The 22,949-nt window shown below is 42.8% G+C and overlaps 1 protein-coding gene across 1 annotated transcript in view; it reads left to right on the top strand.

The window, feature by feature from the left end:
- LOC132866439 (complement C3-like) overlaps positions 1-22,949 on the top strand; it is a 120,420-nt gene that overhangs the window by 51,038 nt on the left and 46,433 nt on the right. The window contains exons 16-30 of the mRNA XM_060899199.1: positions 2,986-3,057; positions 3,244-3,435; positions 4,979-5,096; positions 5,184-5,275; positions 5,419-5,558; positions 6,457-6,663; positions 11,969-12,032; positions 12,187-12,273; positions 14,766-14,969; positions 18,129-18,204; positions 18,292-18,451; positions 18,563-18,658; positions 18,768-18,918; positions 19,010-19,173; positions 22,259-22,417. Of these exons, the coding sequence (XP_060755182.1) occupies positions 2,986-3,057; positions 3,244-3,435; positions 4,979-5,096; positions 5,184-5,275; positions 5,419-5,558; positions 6,457-6,663; positions 11,969-12,032; positions 12,187-12,273; positions 14,766-14,969; positions 18,129-18,204; positions 18,292-18,451; positions 18,563-18,658; positions 18,768-18,918; positions 19,010-19,173; positions 22,259-22,417 (1,982 nt within the window). The remainder of the gene's footprint in view (positions 1-2,985; positions 3,058-3,243; positions 3,436-4,978; positions 5,097-5,183; positions 5,276-5,418; positions 5,559-6,456; positions 6,664-11,968; positions 12,033-12,186; positions 12,274-14,765; positions 14,970-18,128; positions 18,205-18,291; positions 18,452-18,562; positions 18,659-18,767; positions 18,919-19,009; positions 19,174-22,258; positions 22,418-22,949) is intronic.

Here is a 22,949-nt window from a genome sequence, read left to right as displayed (position 1 = left end):
CTCCTACCTATAGTCGTTGAGCTGTTCTGAATGTGAGGAGACATAGAAACATCAAAGAAAACACAGAAATGATCGGATATGGCCAGGTCAACAACAGTAGTAGAAACAGTAAGACCCTTTGTGATGACGAGGTCAAGAGTATGACCACGAGAGTGGGTCGGCCCCTGTACATGTTGTACTAGGTTGAAGTTGTCAATAATTGCAAGTAGTTCTTTGGCATAAGTGTTATCAGTATTATCTACATGCAAGTTAAAATCCCCAGATATAATAAGACAAACTCTAAGCAAATGACTGACAACAGTTCACCAAACTCTTCAAGAAAGACTTTGGCTGAATGTCTCGGAGGCCTATAAATAGTTAATAATAATATGTTAGGAGAGCATGTAACAAGTGCACATAAGTATTCAAAGGACGTAAAATCACCAAGTGAGGATTGTTTACATTGAAAAGAGACTTTGAATATATTTGCGATCCCTCCACCTTTCCCTTGTCGGGTAACATTCAAAAAATTAAAATTTGGGGGTGCTGCTTCAATAAGGGTGGTAGCACTATTTGCTTGATCCAGCCAAGTTTCAGTTAGAAGCAAGAAATCAAGATTGTGTTTGCAAATAAGATCATTAATTAAAAATGACTTGTTTAAAAGTGATCTAACGTTCAGAAGAGCTAGCTTTACAGAAAGTCTAGAAGTAATATCTGCTTGTGCACTCTGATGTTGTTTTAAAACAGGAAGGAGATTAGATTGGTTCACCCCCAGGGTTAAATGTGCTCTATGTTTTCTATTTCTTATCAACACAGGAATAGAGAATGGCATAGGCACATTGGGTCCCAGCTGGTTTTCAAAACTACACCCATTTGCAGGGACCCAGAGTACATCAAACAAGACTTTCTAAATGTTCCATTTGGTTTGAGGGTGAAAGGATTGGAGATTACATGTATCTTTTGGATGGTGAAAAAGATTTGTAGCCAGCTGAAAGTCCTGGGTGAACACAATTTTGATGAACTGGGTACACTGGTTGTCGCGACAGATTTGGGCTGGACAAAGAGAGTGTAGCCATTGGGAGCAATTTTTTCATGCTATTTGGGAAATCCATCCGAGGGGAAGATAGAGATGGCGAAATGGAGTCCTCTGATTTTTGGCAGTCTGTCTTTGAATCTTGGCAGTCTTGCAGGTCAGATGTCTGTGTGTCCTTGATGACGACTTGCAAAGATGATTGTTTAGGCTTTGTAACTATGTCAGTCTGCGACATCTTATCAACTGTTTTCCTCAATGCTGGCTGAGAAAAGATTGCAAGTCTGTAATGGTCTACTAAGACTTGGGCTCCAATCCAGCTGAGTTCAGTGCTATTTGGCTTGTAAAATTCTCTGCGATTCCAGAAAAGGTTAAAATTGTCTATGAAGTTCATACCAAATGAAAAACAAGTTTTTCCAAGCCAGGTGTTAAGACTGAAGAGTCGAGAAAAAGCAAAACTTCCTCTCGCTGGAAGTGGGCCACTGATAAAAGATTGAATTCCAGTCTTATAGAGCTCAGAAAAAAGTTTTCTGAAGACATCTTGGACAAACAGCTGTTCTCTGAAAACATCATTTACTCCCACATGCACAACAATACGTTTAATAGTTTTATGCTCGGACATGAGTTTCAAAATGCTGTCTTTGGTGTCAGAGATGGATGCATTTGGAAGGCAACAAATAATCATCCCATAACCTTTTAATTGTCTTACAGTGGAATCACCAAGAACAAGGGTTGTGGGATCAGGTGGTGTTACGAGCTGCTTTTTGCCTCTTCCCACAGCTCTTCGATCTTGGTGCGATCTCTTTTTACTATGTGTTTGTCCGCTTGAAAAATCCTCTTCCACATCCCTGAGGCATTCAAATTTGTTCTGAAGCCTTATGGGCTGTGGATTTTCCATAGGATTGTAGATCCTATTGTAATTTGTAGAACGAGCTGGTGTTGAAGTAATTACTCTTCTGTTTTTATTTTTGGGCTTGCCACCCATCATTTGCCAGTTTTCTGTACTCACATTTTGCCCAGCTTGATTGATGAATTCATCCACTTGATCTGCAATGCCATCGGTCTGTCGGAGTGCAATCTCTGCATTCTCAGTCACTGTTTCTGTACTCTTTTCCTGAGATATCGCTTTTAATTTGTCCGTCTTTGGCAGAGCATCAATCTTTGATTCCAGAATAGAAATCCTCTGTTCTAGTTCCATGCATTTTCTGCAGGATTTTTTGCTCCCTGGCATTTTGTTTTAAAAACTAACTTATCTTATAAAGATGAAAAAAAATAAAATAAAAAATAAAAAGTGGAAATTAAATTAAAATTAAATTAAAAGCTTATAAAGATGAAAAATAAAATAAAAAAATAGTGGAAATTAAATGAGATAGTAAAGTATAGAAATAAAGATCAAGAAAGCAGGAGCAAAGCAAAGAAGCGTCCTACTCGCTTGAGTAGGAGGAGCAAAGAGCTCTGTGTGACCAAGTACAGCTGTGTGTTATCAGCTGGATAAATCCCTGTAGCCATGCCCCAAAATCAAGTGGAAAGCCTTTCTAGAAGAGTGGACATTATTCTAACAGCAAAGTGGAACTAAATCTAGAATGGGATCTTCACCAAGGACATATGTTTTGATGATCAGGTGTCCACATCAGGTGTTTGGTCATATACCATCTCATCTCATTATCTCTAGCCACTTTATCCTGTTCTACAGGGTCGCAGGCAAGCTGGAGCCTATCCCAGCTGACTACGGGCGAAAGGCAGGGTACACCCTGGACAAGTCGCCAGGTCATCACAGGGCTGACACATAGACACAGACAACCATTCACACCATTCACCTTCTCACCAGTTCGAGGATCCAGAATTCAACAGGACATTGATATAAATTGATAATATATTCGAGGTACAGCAAATTTTGGGGGGGAAATGATGCATGTTTAGACTTCAGTAACAATCTGGCTCTTCCTTTACTACAAGCTGTAATTTCCTTTTCATAGATCCTGTGTGTCCCATCCCACTGAAGAGAAAACGGAGAGCTGAGACTCGATTACAGATCACCCAAACACTGAGTAAGAAGCTGGAATTTTTATTCAACAGTTTGATTCAGATAGATAGATAGATAGATAGATAGATAGATAGATAGATAGATAGATAGATAGATAGATAGATAGATAGATAGATAGATAAGGGGGAATATATAGATCTTGACTACCAGTTTCTCAGTGCTGAACTTCATTTGTACCCTTTTTCGTAAGTTGGTAAATACTCTGGTGAACAGAAGAAATGCTGTACAGACGGACTAAAGCTGAAAAGGCTTGGCTACACATGTGAACGGAGAGCTTCTTTCATTTTGGATGGTGCAGAGTGTGTCCAGGCCTTCCTTCACTGTTGTAAGGAGATCCAAAAACACAAGGATGAGCAGAGAGACCTGCTGCATCTGGCTCGGAGTAAGGACCAACTTTGTTCTTTATTTTTGTTTGAGTTGTTAAAGGTTCCTAAAAACATTTAAAAATTAACTAAATGTAAGATTTAAAGCAAAAAAATATCCAAGAGCATTACAATGTTGCCTTTTGAAGTCAACCAATTCATTAACTAACTTCTTTGCCCAGTCCTATGTCTTGGTTGCACAAAAACCAAACCAATTAGGCTAAAATGACATCACTAACATCATTAGTCAGTCCATTACAGAGTAAAAGAAGCCATAGATCTTATCACACCTGTGCCTGCAAGAAGATCATCTGAAGAAGAAAAAGCCTTTATTTGTCACATGTACACTCAAGCACCTCCTCTGCATTTAACCCATCTGGGGCAGTGAACACACACAAAAGATCAATGAGCACACACGCACATACATACCCAGTGCAGTGGGCAGCTATGCTACAGCACCCAGGAGCAGTTGGGGGTTAGGTGCCTTGCTCAAGGGCACTTCAGCCATGATATAGAGGGAACCATGATCACTCACTCAACTCCTCTCACATTTTTTCCTGCTGGTCCTGGGAATTGAACTGGCAACCTATGGGCCCAAGGCTGCTTCTCTAACCTTCCAACCATGGCTGTACCCTTATTTGGTCAACTGCATGGAAAATAAGAATGATAAATGGTTAAGCCTGTTGACATATCCTTTAAGGCCATAACTTGAGGGCCAAAACTGCAATATGTAGCTAAAATATGAATATAGCTGCAAGGAGCAATTTGTGGGGTCCAAGTATATTTCATAAATAGTGCCCCCAGTGCGGTGCATGGACCCCTGACTACCCAAAGTTGCAATCTTCCATCCATCCATCCATCCATCCATTTTCTTCCACTTATCTGAAGTTGGGTTGCGGTGGCAGCAGGCTAAGCAGGGTATTCCAGGCATCCTTCTCCCCAGCAATGCTTTCCAGTTCCTCTTGGGGGATCCCAAGGTGCTCCCAGGCCAGATGAGATGCATAAACTCTCCAGCATGTTCTGGGTCTACCCCAAAGTCTCCTCCCAGTTGGATGTGCCCAGAAAACCTCCAAAGGAAGGCACCCAGGAGTCATCCTTGTCAGATGCCCAAACCACCACAGCTGACTCCTTTCGACATGAAGGAGCAGTGGCTCTATTCCAAGATCCCTTTGGATGTCTGAGCTCCACACCCTATCTCTAAGGGTGAGCCCAGCCACCCTACAGAGAAAGCTTATCTCAGCCGCTTGTATCTGCAATCTCATACTTTCGGTCACTACCCAAAGCTCATGATGAAGTTGCAGCCTGCCATTAAATACTGCACAAAAAACTTGCAAAAACACACATTATCAATTTAACTTATTTTAATTTGTTTAACCCTTAGAGCCTGACTGACGCAAATTTACATCGCTTCTTTTCAGTTGAACAGTCCCCTGCTTGCTTCACTGCTCCACACTTGCAAATATATCAATATCTTAAGTCTGTCAAACTGACTTGCCTTATTTTTTGATAAGTGAAAGTTTGTCACTTGTCCAAGGCACAATTTACAAATACAAATCTGTTCAGGTGACGATGATGACGATGACTTCATCAACTCTGATGAAATTGTCACCCGAACACAGTTCCCTGAGAGCTGGCTGTGGGAAGACATTGACCTGCCACCCTGTCAAGGAAATATACCATGGTAATTGGAATAATCCAAGATTTATACGAGTGTAGCATTTTGGTGGTAAATGGTAGTTCTGATTTGATGTTTCCCTTTTTATTTTAGTACTACAACAAGCCACACCTTGGACACAAACTATCTCAAAGACTCTATTACTACCTGGGAAATCCTCGCCATCAGTCTGTCAAAGACCCATGGTCAGTACCATGCCTTCTTCGCACGTCTGAAATATCTTGATGTAAACAATGATATGTCTAAAAAACTGAAATACACACCTGTAATGGCTGATATATGATGGCAAATGTTAAAAGAATATTAAAACATTTCACTTTCCCTGTAGGTATTTGTGTAGCTGATCCCTATGAACTAACAGTGGCAAAAGACTTCTTTGTGGATCTCAAGTTACCTTACTCAGCAGTACGCAATGAACAACTGGAAATCAAAGCTGTTCTGTATAACTTCTCCAACAGGAAACAGAGGGTACTTTTTACTCTTACCTGCACTTTATATATATATATATATATATATATATATATATATATATATATATATATCTTTTATAAAATACAGTTCAGCGCATAGCAACAGGTTGGTGCAGCATGTAGTGTTGCTGTCTCACAGCTCTAGGGTTCTCAGTTTCATCCTGAGCTCAGATTAAGGTCTGTTTGGAGTTTCTGCACATGTTCTACCACATGGGCTTTATGTAGGTTCTCTGGTTACCTCCCAAGAACATTCCCAGTTGGTTGATTGGCTATGCTAAATCCCCTCCCCCATGTGTACCCATGTGCTGCTATGGACTGATATCAAACCCAGAGTCTATTTCTGCCTCATACCCAGTATTCCCAGGACAGGATCTGGATCCACCACCACCCTGACTGGCATAAAATATTTACAGAAGCTGCATGAATGAAATTGTTTGAAGTTCAGCCACATAATCCATCCATCCATTATCTCTAACCACTTATCCTGTGCAGGGTCATGGGCAAGCTGGAGCCTATCCCAGCTGACTATGGGTGAGAGGCGGGGTACACCCTGGACAAGTCGCCAAATCATCACAGGGCTGACACATAGAGACAAAAAACCATTCGCACCTACGGTCAATTTAGAGCCTCCAGTTAGCCTAACCTGCATGTCTTTGGGGGAAACCGGAGCACCCGGAGGAAACCCACACAAACACAGGGAGAACATGCAAACTCCACACAGAAAGGCTTAAACCCAGAACTTTCTTGCTGTGAGGCAACAGTGCTAACCACTACACCACCATACCACCCAAGTTCAGCCACATGATTCACTTCATATCTCACATTAATGCCTGCTTCTTAACAAGTTAACATAAGTTTTGTCCTGATCTTGATGTCTGACTTCCTGTCCTTTCCAGGTGCGTGTGGAATTCCTTGAGACAGAGAATGTTTGCAGTGCAGCCAGCAAAAAGAAAAAATACAATACAATAGTTAACATTGACACCAAATCTACCAGATCTGTCCCATATGTAATTATTCCCATGAAAGCAGGGGACCACCAGATAGAGGTGCTGGCTGCAGGAGTATTATTTGATGATGGTGTAAGGAAAACCCTGAAAGTAGTGGTGAGTGTCAGCAGATTTGTAAAAACCTGTAATATTGGTTATATGTAGTGATAAAAATGAACTTGAATGAGCTTTCTGATAAATGTTGTGAGTACGCAGGCACAGATGTATGTGCAGCAAAAGACAGCTTAAGAATAGCAAACCAAGCCAAATCGAGAGACAGGAATCAAGGTCAGTAAACACGCTAGGGTCAGACGATCAGCAAACAGAATATCAGAGGTAAACAAAGATTGAGGAAACAAGAAACACTAGCAAGTGTCAGAATGGTAGAAAGGCAGTCAGAGAGATAACAAGGCTTGGTATGCTCAGTGAACCAGAATGATACTTTGCATTGAGTGCTTGTGTGACTGGTGTTTATATGCAGGAGCAGGTGATGAGGAAATGGATGTCAGCTGTGTGTTAGAAGGCAGGAGACAGAGGGTGCTGTGTGTTCTGGGAGTTGTAGTTTGAGCTGTCCATGTTTGTAGTCAGCTCTTCACCAGTGGGTTTACGGACAGAGCCCCCCCGAGACGGGATGTCCGGGAGCTAAAGTCTTTCAGGGGCATCCTTGACCTCTAGGTGCTGGTTTGCTGGGATGCTGAGTGTGGAAATCCTGCTTGAGCAGCGGGTCGAGGATGGATTTGGACTTTACCCAACTCTCTTCCTCTGGCCCGTATACTTCCCATTCTACCAGGTATTCAATCTGGCCACCTCTTCGCCTGGAGTTGAGGATCTTGTTGACCTGGTAGATGGGTTCTCCGTTGAGGTTCAGAGAGGAATAGTCTAGAGTGGGTGTGTTCTCGGAGAGTGGACCTGGAATGACGGGTTTAAGATTGGATACGTGAAAAGTGGGAGAGATTCTGCTGTGCAGTGGAAGTTCTAGTCAGTAAGAGACATCATTGATGCACCGTAGTACCTTGAAGGATCCAATGTAATGTGGCTGGAGCTTCTTACAGGTTTGTGTCTCTCATAGGTTCTTTGTTACCACCCATCCTCGATCTCCCGGAAGGTACGTGGGGGTCTCTCTTCTATGACAATCGGCATAGGCTTTGTATTTCGTGCAGACAATTTCTAGTTGCTGGTGAGCCTCCTCCCAAACAGTTTGGCTGTGTTTGAACCATTCACTGACTGCCTGGACTTGACTGGGTGTGTCGTCTCAGGGGAACAAGGGTGGTTAGTAGCAGAGTATGCACTGGAATGGTGTTAGCTGAGTCGCAGAATGCTTCAGTGAGTTCTGCGCATATTTGGCCCATGGCAGGAAACATGCCCAGTCCCCCTGGTTGCACATGCAGTACATGCATAGGAAGCAGCCAATCTCCTGTTTGGCCCACTCTACCTGCCCATTGGACTGGGGGTGGTAACCTGACATGAAGCTAACAGACACTCCCAGTCTCTCCATGAAGCATAACCAGAACTTGTATATGAACTGAGGACCTCGGTCACTTACAATGTCCTCAGGGATGCCGTAGTAGTGGAAGACTTGCTGATACAGGAGTTCCACTGTTTGGGCAGCAGTGGGAATGCCCAGAAGAGGGATGAGCCTCAAGGCCTTTGAGAGCCGGTCTATGGTGACCATGATTGTGGTGTTGTTTTGGGATGCAGGAAGGTGTGATGAAGTCGATCACCAAGTGTGACCATGGTCACTGTGGGACAGGTAGAGGCATAAGTTTGCCAGCCGGAGGAGCTCGGGGAACCTTGGCTTATGCGCAGTTGGAACAAGAAGCGACAAAACAGTTGATCTCGGTCAACATGTTGTCCTACCAGTACCTATTCTTCAGCATTTGGTCGGTGTGATTGCTGTTGGGGTGACCAGTGGCAGGAGAGGAGTGTGCCCAGGTGATGAGTTTGCTGCATAGATGTGTGGGCACAAAGAGAAGGCCAGGTGGGATGTTGCTGGGAGTAGTCTGAGGTTGAGACTTGTGAATTTTGCTGTCCAAATCCCATGTGATGGATTGGATGAAATGTTGGGGTGGAATGATGGGTTGGGGTTCTGTGTCTTTGGGTGACAGATCTACAGCCCGAGACAGAACATCTGCTTTAGTGTTCTTGGACCCTGGTCAGAAGGAGATAGAGAAGTTAAACCAGGTAAAGAATAGTGCCCACCTGGCCTGACATGGATTCAGCCTCTTGGCCTTCTTGAGATACTCTAGGTTCTTGTGGTCAGTTAAGATGGTGAACAGGTGAGTTGCTCCCTCCAGCCAGTGCCACCACTCTTCAAGGGCTAGCTTGATGGCCAGCAACTCACGATTGCCCACGTTGGGGGCGTCATGGCTCAGGTGGATAAGGTGCCACACCATAAATCCGGCGATCTGGGTTCAATTCCGACCCAAGGTCAGTTCCTGAGCCCTCTCCTGCTCATTTCCTGTCTCTCCACTGTCCTATCCAATAAAGGTGAAAAAAGCCCAAAAAATATCTTAAAAAAAAAAAAAACACATGATTGCCCACGTCATAGTTCCTCTTGGCAGGGGTAAGCTTTTTGGAGAAAAAGGTCACTGGGTGTAGTTTTGGCCTTTCTCCAAATTGTTGGGAAAGGATGGCTCCGACTCCCGTGTCAGAGGCATCCACCTCTACAACAAATGGCTTTGTGGGGTCTGGATGTTGGAGAATGGGAACCGACATGAATGCGGTCTTGAGCTGGTTGAAGGCTTCTTCTGCCTGAGGATTCCACCTAAGGCACTTGGGCCCCTTTTTCAGGAGAGTGGTCAAAGGTGAGGCCAAGGTGTTGAAGTTCTTGACGAATTAGCGGTAGAAGTTGGCAAAATCTAGAACCTTCTGGAGGTCTTTGACTGACTTGGGTTGCAGCCATGAGGTGACAGCCAAGACTTTGGCTGAATCCATACTGACTCCTGAGCTGATGATGTAGCCCAAGAAGGGGATCTTGTCTAGGTGGAATTCGCACTTCTTGGCTTTGATGTAGAAGTGGTTTTCAAGCAGCCGTTTTAATACGGCTCTGATGTGGCTTTTGATGAGTGTGGAAATCTGGGGAGTAAATCAAGATGTCATCTATGTATGTGATGATATACTTTCTCAGCATGTCCCACAGTATGTCGCTGATGAAACTTTGGAACATGCTGGGAGCTGAAGATAGCCCATACGGTATGACTCAGTATTTGAAGTGACCAGTGGTTGTACTGAACGCTGTCTTCCACTCGTCACCTTTTTTAATCAGGATCAAATTGTAGGCACTTCTGAGATCCAGCTTGGAAAAGATCTTGGCTGATCTGAGTTGCTCCAGAGCTGCTGGTACCAGTGAGAGAGGATATGGGTACTTGATGGTGACCTCATTTAGCCCTCAATAGTCAGTGCAGGGTCGTAGTCCACCTCCTCGTTTCTCTACAAAGAAGAAGCCGGCCAAGGCAGGAGATTTCGACGGCCGGATGTAACCTTGTTTGAGAGCTTCTTGGATGTATTCCTCCATGGCAGCGTGTTCTTTCTGGGAAAGGGGGTAGATGCCCCCTTGTGGTGGTGCTGTGCCCAGTACCAGTTTGATGGTACAGTCATACGGTCTATGCGGTGGTAGTCCACAGGCCTTCCCCAAGACCTCAGTAAGATCCTGGTAGCATTCAGGAACATTGTCCATGGAGGCTGGAAGTGGGCTCTCCTGAGGTAGAGGAGACGATGAGTTGAAGATGAGAGAGGCAGCTCTGGAAGCACGTAGGTGACCACTGGAGTATCTCCTTGTTCTGCCAAGAGATGAGGGGGTCATGTAGTTGTAACCAGGGGTAGCCAAGGATGATATCCTGGTGATTAGTGGTCGTGATGTACAAGGATATCAATTCATGATGGAGGGTTCCTACTTACATTTGAAGTGGCTGTGTCCGGGAAATAACCAGGCCATCGCCTATGGGTCTGCTGTCAATGGTCCAGATGCTAAGCGAGCTCTGCAGAGAGGTGACTGGCAGGTGGAACTCCTGTAAGAGAGCTTTGCTGATGAAGTTCCCCTCTGCTCCTGAATCCATGAAGGCGGATAGCATATGAGTGGAGGATGCCAACTTCAGTAATACAGGGATTTTGAAGGACTTAGAGTGGAGCTTTCTCACCGGACTTGGGGAGGAAGTGGACCTCTCAGTGGAGGTTCCCCAGACAGGTCGAACTGGACAGCACTGGAGGTGGTGATCGGCGCTCCCACAGTTGTAACACAAACCCTCTTTACACCGTCTGGCACTCAGTGTAGGACAACCGTGAGCGAGAGAGTTCCATGGGTTTGTGGTCCTCTGGAGGTGGGTTTGGTTTATTATCTGTGAGGAGCGAAGGCCAATGTTTCAACAGCTGATCCAGATGTATAGCCAGTTCGATCAAGGTGTCCAACGATAGGTTCTCATCCCTGCATGCCAGCTCACTGAGGATCTCAGGGTGCAACCCCTGGCGAAAGACAGCTTTGAGTGCTGGGTTGGTCAAAAACCTTCCTGAAGAAGGAGAGAAATAGTTCATATGAACCCATTGGCTTTCCACCTTTGTTCCAGACAACCGTAGCCCAGCGGAGTGCTTTGCTGGAGAGGAGAGACAGAAACTTAGCGATTATATGATCTTCCAGGATATCCGGCACAGTGGCAAAATACAAAGAGCATTGTAGCAAGAAGCCCTTACATGTGGCGGGGTTGCAAGTGAACTTTTCCGGTGCAGAGAGTTGCAACGCTGGGCGAGGAGGAGATTTGGTGCGCGCTAGCAGGGCTTGCAACACAACCGTCATTAACTGCACCATCCTGGTGTTGAGATGGGTGAGCATCGGTTGATGTTCTCAGAGCAGTCGCCCCTGGGCGTTGAGAGCCATCTGCTTTTGATCCTCCACTACATCCATGATGGTGAAGTACCCTTTGAGTACGCAGGCACTTACGGATGTACTGTATGTGCAGCGGAAGACAGCTTAAGAATAGCGTACCAAGCCAAATCGAGAGACAGGAATCAAGGTCAGTAAACACGTTAGGGTCAGGCAATCAGCATATCAGAGGTAAACAGAGATCGAGGAAACGAGAAACACTTTCAAAGGTCAGAATAGTAGAAAGGCAGTCAGAGAGATAACAAGGCTTGGTATGATCGGTGAACCGGAACAATACTTTGCGTTGAGTGCTTGTGTGACTGGTGTTGATATGCAGGGGCAGGTGATGAGGAAATGGATGTCAGCTGTGTGTTAGAAGGCAGGAGACTGAGGTCGCTGTGTGTTCTGGGAATTGTCGTTTGAGCTGTCCATGTTTGTAGTCAGCTCTTCACCAACTGGTTTACTGACAGATGTGATGAAACATTATATAAAAATAAAAGTTATAAGTCCAATGTAATACTTAAATGTTCATCAACATGAGATCTGAAACATTCTTTTTATCTCACTCAGTCTGAAGGTGTGCTAACTGAAGTCCCAGAACAACATTTGGAACTAAATCCCTCTAAAGTAGCTGGTGAGGTTTTATCTATTCTATACTTAATCAACAGCAAGCACTTTGTGTTATTTCTCCTTTTTTGTCAGCATTTTTTCTGCACATACTGGTTTTCCATTTTCAGTTTCCACTTCACTCCATTTTCTTGTTCTTTTTGTGTTTTTTGGAATAAAAGGTGGTGTTCAAGTTGTGCAATTGAGGACCAATATACCAAACGGGCAGGTTCCAAACACTCCTGCACACACTTACATCTCTGTGTCTGGTAAGAAAACACTCAAACACATCAATATCGGCAGGTTTTGTTAACTAAGGTCCATTTTTATTTTCATCCCAGTCATAAACTCATACTGTATATAGGGGAATAGATGCAAAAAAAATTGCTATGAAGCTTGGCAGTCATAGACAAACTCTTGCAGTACCGTTTTTTTTTTCCAGGAATCAGAAAGTTATAGATCTAAGAAGGTGTTACAGGGATGTCTGAGCTATTTGTATTTGTAGTTGGCTGGCAGAAGGTTTAACACCCAGGAAAAAAAACCTTTTTTTTTTTTGTCGAGTCCCACTACATAGTCCATGGTGCAATCTCACTGACAGTTGAATGAATTTTATCAGCCAAATAAATTTTTTTAAACAGATTCTACTGCTTACTGTCAGGGAATGGAGATGGATGGAGGCAGATGCAAGTGCAGATAATTACCTTTGCCAACTTTGTTGGAGGAGGTTATGGTTTCACCTCTGTTTGTTTGTTTGTTTGTTCCCTATGTAAATCAAAAAGTAGTGAATGGATTTTGATGAAATTTGATCCATGGGTCAAGGAACAATTGCTTAGATTTTGATGCAAATCCAAATATGTGGCCTGGAGGAGGTATCCACTCTACTGAGTGCCCTTCTAGATTATTGTCCATCCATCCATTACCTGTAAACGTTTATCCTGTACATGGTCATGGGCAAGTTGGAGCCTATCCCAGCTGACTATGGGCGAGAGGCAGGGTACACCCTGGACAAGTCGCCAGATCATTGTAAGGCTCCTTCTAGATTATTATGTAAAGTACAAACAGAACAACCAAAACTGTGAAAACAAGAACCATAAGCATGATCTGTAGATATGGGGGGGGGGGGGAGAATAGTGGTACTCACAAGGTATAACAAGACAAGTGAGAGTGAGATATTAGTGAGACATGTGATGTTCTGGGGCTAGTGGGTAGTGTAGTTCTGCACCCTTTGGTGTTACCGTGACACTTACCACTTGGATGATTTAGATTGTTGCGTAGATTTAAAAGGCAATCACTGAACTGGACCGACACAATAATCATAAACTAATAGCATATCTAAAATGAAACATATCACATCACATGATAGCAGATACAGGGGCATTGACAAACACTGAATTGTTGCCTTAAGAATCATAGTTGTACTGTATCATGGTACGTATATCAGCAGATACTGGTGATCTTGTCTCCACAGTGGCGCTCTGAGTGTACAGTGACACCTTCTGACTTTAAGAATCCAACAGTGTAAAAAGCAACCAGCTGAGCACACAGTCCTGTGAAGAATAAGTGCTCAGGATAGTAGTACTGGAAGTTCAGCTGACAATTCTGACTACTTGAAGAAACGTTAGTCAGATGGTCTTTAAAATCGAGCTCAAGCCCATGATCAGCATTCTCATGTCAAGGTCTTTCTTGTGCAGACGTGTCAGGGCCAGGTGAAGAGCAGAGGATATTTTAGTCCTGTACCCACATTAGACCAGTTGGGGCAATGTGCATGCTAGAAATATTATGTGTGTGGTTAATTGATTAGCCTTGTAAAGCACTACAGCAGGGGACAATGGGGTCAATGGGCAATTTGCCTAAGAACCTGACCATGAGGCTGGGCAATTATGATGGGGTTTGACCAGGGATTCTTGGTAATGGTACAGTCTCACCATAGCTAACACAATTAAGTCACCAGCATGCTGATATTTTTTGCGAGTCTTATGCTTTACATTTTTTTAAGATAATACTAACTTAAGATGCATACTGGCGCTTAGTATGCGAGTAGACATTAATTGTACATTTTCCATAACACCATTCTCTTCTCCTTTCTGCTACCTTTTCTATGCAGCTGTTTAGCTAGTTTATGATGAACCCAGGGTTAGAAATGCTCATAGTCCACCTCCAACGATGATTTTGTAATTGGATACTTTTTTATTTTCCCTCTTTCCTTGTAAGACCTTAGGTAGATAGTATAAGGGTGAACTCACACCAGGTGATCCATATTATAGTGCATTTGACCCCTAAAGTCTGGTTCATTTGATTAGTGTGATCGCTGTATACTGTGCTCAGGTGTGGTTTACTTAGCCTGTTTGGAAGAGGTGCACTCAGGCGTGCTTCATTTGGGCTTGTACACGGTGTGCTCACTAACTGCACGAAACCTGAATGTTATAGTGTGCACTATTCAATTCATGGGAGAATATTAGGGTTAATAACGGGTCTGGTTCTCACCTTATTGAGGAATGCGAAGTGTAGTCATCGAGTAAAGCTGCACTGTGATGACATAAGTGCATTTGGGACCGGAACATGAATGTGCAATATGAGTGCAGCCCTGTAGGGGAGTGGGGAAGGGGACAATCACTGTCATAAGTGTTACAAAGCAATAATTCCTAGTGTGAGTATGTCCTAATACATAGTAATGTTGTCTGCACCATGAATAACAATAGTGGTAGCTGCACCAGCTTATCCATCTGAACAACCATCTAACTCTTCGTATATTTCCCTTCAGGTCAGGAGGTGAGCAAGACAATCGAGCAGGCTATCAGTGGAAACTTCATGGGACGTCTGATCGTACAGCCCCGTGGCTCTGGAGAGCAAAACATGATCTATATGACACTACCCCTTATTGCCACACACTACCTAGATACCACCAACCAGTGGGAGGGAGTTGGTGTGCACCGACGTGATGAGGCTATCAAGCACATTTTGACAGGTGAAAATATTCTTCCCAAACAGATCAAATTTAGAAGGTTTTGTAAGGACACAAATGTGCCAGTTGTAAAGTATAACACTAAGTAAAGAGCCAGTTTGCTTATCAAGCTTTTCTCATCATCAGCCATGTTTCATGAGATATCATGTGGTGTAAATTTTAACCAGAGCTGCAACCAACCAGAGCAGCAAGCTGGAAAAAAATCTTGAGATGAAAACTGTTTGAACAAAGTACCATCAAAAATCTCATGGAGAAACTGGAGGTATCTCGTGTGCCATTTGCTTCCATGAATGTCTTTTTGCTCCAGTCCTGCTCTGCAAAATTCATCCCAGGAATATATCTTCTTCTAGCTGCTCCCATTAAAGGCCACCACAGCAGATCTGTTGCACATAGGTTTTTCACCAGATGTCCTTTCTAACATGACCCTCCTCAATCTGTCCGGGCTTGGGATCGGCGCTAAGTATGCACTAGCTTGTACAACCCCACCAGCTGGGTATTTTACCTACTCTGCATGTCTTTGAACTGTGGGGGAAACTGGAGCACCTGGAGGAAACCCACACAGACACAGGGAGAATTCTCCATGTAGAAAGGCCCCCGTCAGCCATGAGCCGTGAACCCGGAACCTTCTTGCTGTGAGGCAACAGTGCTAACCACTACATCACCATGCCACCCAGCCCAGGAATATATCTCAGTTGTAAAATTCACTTTGGCATCTGAATGTGCATCTGTAAGGACAATGAGGTGACTATAAGCTTTTAGAAAATTACATTCAGTACTTTATCCTTGTCAGTGTCATGGTCAATCCTGAAGCTGAGGCATTAATGCTACCTGCTGTGCTTAGCGGGATGGCACAGTGGTGCAGTAGTTAGCACTGTTCCCTCATAGCAAGAAGGTTCCAGGTTTGAACCTCATAGTCAGCATGACCTTTCTGTATAGAGTTTGCATGTTCTTCCCGTGTCTGTGTGGGTTTTGTCCAGGTTTCCCAAAGACAACCCATAGGTTGTTCTTTATATACCGTATGTTACCTCTGGGTGATATTTTTAAACATTCTATTAGTTTCCACTGTTATGTTGATGACACAGTTGTATGTTTCTGCAAAACCTGATGAGAGACACCATCTTAATAGAATTGAGAAATGTGTAAAGGACATTAGACACTGGATGCTTAGTAATTTCCTTCTGCTTAACTCTGACAAGACTGAAGTACTTGTAATTGGACCACATGCAGCTAGAAGCAAGTTTTCTGATGACACAGTAACTCTGGATGGCCTTTCTGTTTCTTCACGTGCAGCATTAAAAGACCTTGGAGTGATTATTGACCCCAGTCTTTCATTTGAAACTCACATTGATAACATTACCCAGATAGCTTTCTTTCATCTCAGAAATATTGCTAAGACAAGAAATTTAATGTCACTACATGATGTGGAAAAACTAGTTCATGCTTTCATTCCCTCCAGGTTGGATTATTGTAATGCCTTACTGTCTGGATGTTCCAATAAGTGCATAAACAAGCTCCAGTTAGTTCAAAATGCAGCAGCAAGAGTCCTTACAAGAACTAGAAAATATGACCCCATCACCCCTGTCTTATCCACACTGCATTGGCTCCCAATCAAATTTCATATTGATTATAAAATACTACTATTGACCTTTAAAGCACTGAATGGTCTTGCACCACAGTACCTCAGTGAACTTCTGGTCCTCTATGACCCGCCACGCCTACTTAGATCAAAAGGTGCAGGCTATCTGCTGGTACCTCGTATAGTGAAGGCTACATTAGGGGGCAGAGCCTTTTCTTACAAAGCCCCACAGTTATGGAACAGCCTTCCAAGTAACGTTCGGGAATCAGACACAGTCTCAGTGTTTAAGTCTAGACTGAAAACATATCTGTTTAGTCAAGCCTTTTGTTAATGGTGTTTATGAAGTAAAGGAGTAGATCTGGAGGGTCCTCAAACATAGAGTGTTTTGGTAAACTGGGATGTATGGATGCTGTCAGTCCCCCACTTGCTTGCTCACTCGAGTTTGTTGACGGTGTAGTGGCTGGCTGCTTTATGTCCCCGGGCTCCCTCATGCCTGTGTTACCTTCTGGCTCTCCCCTTTTAGTTATGCTGTCATAGTTAAATGCCGGAGTCCCTGCTTGTACTCAGTGCAATATGTATACTGTTCCTACTTATTCAGGTGACATTGGGCATAACTAACAACCTGTGATTTCTCTCTCTCTCTCTCTCTCTCTCTCTCTCTCTATCTCTATCTCCCCCCAAAAAATCTATCCCTCTGAGTTACATGTCAGTCCCAGGATCGAGATGCTGATCTCTTCTGCTCCTCAGACCTGCCTGATCCATCCTGGTGCCCTGTGTCTGGTTGGAGTCTCATCGCATCGCTCCTGTGGAGGACAGCCCCATGTGGACAGTTGGGGGTCACACTTGGAGGATGCTCTGGACTCTTGCAGTGGTGCTTTTGTGACTTGAGGACTGCAGTTGACTTGCTGACTTGAGGACTGCAGTTGACATGCTGACTTGAGGAGTTGACTTGCTGACTTTGGGACTGTGGTTGTCGTGAACAGTTTTGCGCTCAGGTTTCCATCAGTGGGGGGTTTATAGCATCAACGAAGCTGACTTTATGTTAGGACTGTTAATGTTATAGTCATGTTGTCTGTTGTTGCCCAAATGAGGATGGGTTCCCTTTTGAGTCTGGTTCCTCTCGAGGTTTCTTCCTCATATCATCTGAGGGAGTTTCTCCTTGCCACCGTCGCCACAGGCTTGCTCATTGGGGATAGATTAGGGATAAAAATTAGCTCATATTTGAAGTCATTCAAATTCTGTAAAGCTGCTTTGCAACAATGTTTATTGTTAAAAGCACTATACAAATAAACTTGACTTGACTTGACATGAGGTTAGGTTAACTGGCTACTGTAAATTTGGGGGTCAGTATTTTCTCGATCCACAGCTTAGATCATCTAAAGTAGAGACCCCATTAATTTAAGAGTGTTTTGTGCATCTGATAATAAAATGGGAGAAAGTTTTTTTGTTTGTTTGTTTGTTTGTTTGTTTGTTTGTTTGTTTTTAAATAAGAAATTAATTAGTTAGAGTATGGCTTGGTGCTTGTAGATGCAAAAGACTCCCCTATGTGAAATGGTAAGACGAAGAAAATTCTCTCCCTCTCTTAGGACATGACCGTCAACTTACATTCCGTAAACCTGATGGTTCCTATGCTGCATGGATAAACAGACCAAGCAGCACATGGTAAAAGTTTTAAGTAATTGACCAATTCTTACAAAAAATTCTATCATCGGTCACTAATTTTGATGGCTTGTCTTCTGTGTTGTAAAGGCTGACAGCATATGTAGCCAAAGTGTTTGCCATAGCCAGTGACCTCATTACCATCCATGAAGATGCTCCCTGTGACTCCATCAAGTGGTTGATTCTGAATTCACAGCTGCCAGATGGCAAATTTAAAGAAAGTGCCCCAGTGGTTCATGCAGAGATGGTTGTAAGTTGAGCTTAGATTTCTGTTGAAATTGTTAACATTGACAAGAAACCTCAGATCTAGTATTTCTGTGAAATCTGGTGTCCATGTAAAGAGTTTTCTGTGCGGTTTCAGGGTGGCGTACGAGGAAAAGATGCTGATGCCTCTCTGACAGCATTTGTCTTGATTGCTCTGCAAGAAGGACGCCATCTCTGTGCCAACTTAGTTGGAGTATGTCAATTTAAATGTCACATGATATATCTGCATATGCAATAGGCCAAAATGATCAAATGTGCAGACCAGTTTTTGCATAATTCTGTGCATCCTTTCTGTTATTTAGAGTCTTCCAGAGGCTTCTAAGAAGGCCACTGAATATTTGGAACGTAGACTCCCATCTTTGACCAATCCATATGCGGTTGCCATGACTTCCTATGCCTTGGCCAATGCTGACAAGCTTAACAAAGACCGCCTGCTGCAGTTTTCCTCTGGAGGTGAGGAACTTTTAATTCCATATTAATTAAATTAGGAATTAAAATTCCTTTAGGAATCATGTTTAAATTTCATTCTATATCTTGTGTGCAGATGGTGCTTTCTGGCAAGTTGCTGGAGGATATCACTTCTCCCTGGAGGCAACAGCATATGCATTGCTGGCTCTGGTAAAAGTAAAGGATTTTAATGCAGCAGGGAAAGCTGTTAATTGGCTCAATAGGCAGAGTAGTCCATATGGTGGTCATGGCACCACTCAGGTAGGTCGAATAGATTTTTCTTTCATACTTTTTGTAAATTTACTGAATATGCTGAAGCTGCTTTAATGCTAGACTGCCTTTCAGATTTTTCAAGTGTAGGTCATAAAAAGAATTTTCCCTGACACCCAATTATTTTTGTTTAATGGACCAAAAGCTACTGAATTCGAATCACAGACTTCCAATTTTATTAGTTTTTTTTTTAATAGAACAATTAATGAATTTAGGGTCATGTGGCCCTAAATTCTCTGCTATTTTTTCCTGCTTCACCATGACCCAATTCAAGGTACTATGTCATGCATCACGTGGTGGGCTTTCTCCGTTCACGCAAGGCATTGTGGGATACAAATTTGAAACAGGAGAGAAAAATGGAGGACGTGAGTGTGCGAATGAAATGTGAAATAGAGGTCTGCACTGGTCGGATTTTTCAGTCCCGCTCCCGCCCGCGCCCACATTGTGCAGTCCCACTCCCGCCCGCAAAGAATTATGATTTTCAGTCCCGCTCCCGCCCACGCCCACAAAGAATTATGATTTTCAGTCCCACTCCCGCCCACGCCTCCATATTTTGTCCCGCTCCCGCCCGCAAATCCCGCATGATGCAGACGTTCGCGTTATTTCTCAGGAAAGTTCTTGTCTTGACACAGCATGATGGTGCCCCGCCCCCTACTTTGAGTGGATTTGAGCATAAATATCTACAGCTCATGTTCATTATTATTTACCTTGTTTCTGAATTCAGCATGTAGTGTCTCTAACAATAATAATAATTAGTGCTGTCAAGCGATTAAAATATTTAATCGTGAATCGCACATTTTTGTCACATGAGAAACCATTGTAATTCTCTGATCAGCATAAAAAAGTGAATGGGTTTGCTTTGTACCAATGTTTTTTTTTTTTTTATTGCAAAGCAGAGCTAGCAGGAGAACCATGAGTGAAGTGATTTACTGCTTGAGTTAGTCTACAACTCTAATCAGAGAGACAGGTTACACAGTGACGGTAGGCTTGACATGCTTGATTATAATATAAAGTATACTATTATATTAACTTTAAGTTGTTCATTGATAAATATTACATTGAATCTGATCTTTACTGTTTCAGCTCACTTAACACATTTTGTACTTTTACACTTTCTGCCTGTTGATGCGTCACACTGTCCAATCAGAGGCGGCCAAATTTGCATATTACAGGAAGGATTTCTGGGATAGCATTGAGTTTACAGACACTGTCTTCTTAAAACTGAATAAATATTTAAAAAGAGCCAAATGAGCCAGTCTTTTGAACGGCTCTTTTCAAAGAATGGATCACAAAGATGCGGATCCCATCAAAGAGCCATAAATCCCATTTCTACTAGTTTCAAAAGCTTATGAAAAACCTACATCATGTCACAGAGAGTTAATCTCGCGATAAAAAAAATTATTGCCGTTAAAATTGAGTCAAGTTAGCGCGATAATAACGCAACATTTTTTACAGCACTAATAATAATAATAATAATAATAATAATAATAATAATAAAAGACAGGCGAGCACGTAATTCCAAGTGGAAATTTGGTATATTTATTGTTCAGCCATACAAAACATTAGGCTAACCCAGTTTACATTTGTTAAGCATTTCTAACTAGAATATCCTATAAGTTAGAATACCCTATAAGCATAGCATATATAAATGTTCATTTGCATTGATCATCCTAAGATTTCAGGACTCTTGACTTTTTAACGGTAAATGTACCTCTTTTTAAAGCAGCACTTACTTTTGAAGCACTGTGAGATTCAGTAAAGGAGCTCTGCTCTTCTGCCATGATCGGAGATCTCAAACACGGAAGAGGAAAGGAATCGAGAAATGAATGAGAGTTATTTATCCTCTCCTGGATCAGAATCAGAATTCTGATGACCAGCTCATTTAAGGTGTCATTGAGGCATCATGTTAGTGTGGGTCACTGGAGGCTGGGTGTGAACGGCAAGTCATTAGAGTGATCAAAGGATTTCCCGTTAGGGTGATCAATGGCAAATTTAAGATGCCATTCCTCACTCAATCTGGCAATCTGACTCTCTCTGCAAATTTAGGCATCTTAAAATGTTTTTATTAATGCCAAATAAAATATCCAGCACAAATTATATATGATAGACATAAATTAATAATTTATAAATTTTATTTCAAACACGTTTTTAGTTAGCGGGACTGCAGCCTATCACCGCTCCCGCCCGCGCCGCATATGTGCGCTCCCGCTCCCGCCCGCGCCTGCATATGTGCACTCCCGGTGCCGCCCGCGCCCGCAATGAGCTTTCAAAATTTGTCCCGCGCCGCACTGCTTTGCGGCGGGTCCCGCGAGTCCCGCGGGACTCCCGCGGGAGTGCAGGGCTCTAATGTGAAATACCGACTACAGTAACAGAAAGAAAGCGAGAAGAAAAGATGTTATGTTCTATACAAAGGAAAGGAAACGCAGGACCAAACTAATAAATATTGGTGGTCAGTGAGCACCTCTGTGTGATCAGCTGTTTATTTAGTGACAGAATGATGGAACTGTCAGTGCACGCTCAAAGGTAAGCCTGTAGATGGCAGTAATGCAACACTGTGGATGCCAGCTGCCGTAAAACCCAAAAGAAGAAGAAGGTAAACCTGCGCATGTGCACACGGACTTCCTCTGTCTGTTTGACTGTGGGAAGCGAGCGATTTCATGCACATTATTTGCTTTAATCCCCTCAAATTAAATAACTTCCCAGCCACAGAATGCCCTGATATGTTGTGAGATATTACAGAAATAAATATACATCACAATGAGCACATTTCAGAGGGAACTGAATTTCTCCAATTTTATGAAATCAAAAGGCCTTCTAGCTTTAAAGCAGCGCTCTATATTTCCTGTCAGGATCTGTCACATGGCTGTAGAAAGTGCAATTAACAATTGACATCTTCAGAATATTGCAAAGTAAAAATATATATATTTAAATACATTTAATATACCAACATCCATTTTGTTTTCTTTCTAAATCTAAATAAATTTGGTTTGGTTGATTGAATCACTTTGGTCAAAAGAGATGACAAAAAGTTCTCTCAGTCTGAGATTGTACAGCTCTGCTTTTATGTGTCAACTAGGCAACCATCATTGTGTTCCAAGCAGTGGCTGAGTACTATAAACAAGTAAGGGATCGTCAAAATACAGACTTGGATGTGGAATTAAGTGTGAGTGGACGAAGTCGCCCAATCAGATGGGCTTTCAACAAGAACAATGCACATCTCACACGCTCAGACAAGGTTCATTTCAGACTTTCTGTTTATTATGCTATTGTTTTACTGAGCAGATCAAAGAGAAGTCTATCTTGGAAAACACGGATTTAAAGCTAGAATTTTTTTAGCTTAGCATTTTTTTTAATTATTATTATTCCTTGCTGATGCTAATGTTAGCTAGCATTCACTGTCTAATGTTAGCATGCTAATTAAAAGATTAGCTCTTGCTAAGGATACTCTGTGATATGACTGTGATATTCATGTTGATCAGATCAGTCAGAGAAACCTCGGTAATATTGCAGAAACCTTGAAAATATACATGTAGAAGTCAGAGCGGGTGGGTAGAGCACAGAAGTACAGCAGACCAGAACTGAGTTCCAAAAACTCTTTTATTTTAGCTTTTCAGCTCTGACTTTTCACACTTTCCCAGTCACATGCACACACACAAGTCATCTGGTGTGGGAGAGAGCTCCCTTCCTCTGCCCTCTCTCTCCTTATATAGGGCGTGGTTGCTGGGAAGACACACAAACACAGGTTAATTCACATCAGGTGTAGTGAT

This window comes from Neoarius graeffei, chromosome 18, assembly GCF_027579695.1.
Source record: "Neoarius graeffei isolate fNeoGra1 chromosome 18, fNeoGra1.pri, whole genome shotgun sequence".
NCBI lineage: Eukaryota > Metazoa > Chordata > Actinopteri > Siluriformes > Ariidae > Neoarius > Neoarius graeffei.
The sequence above is the reverse complement of the archived record's forward strand: the minus strand, read 5'-3'. Positions and strand labels throughout refer to the sequence as shown.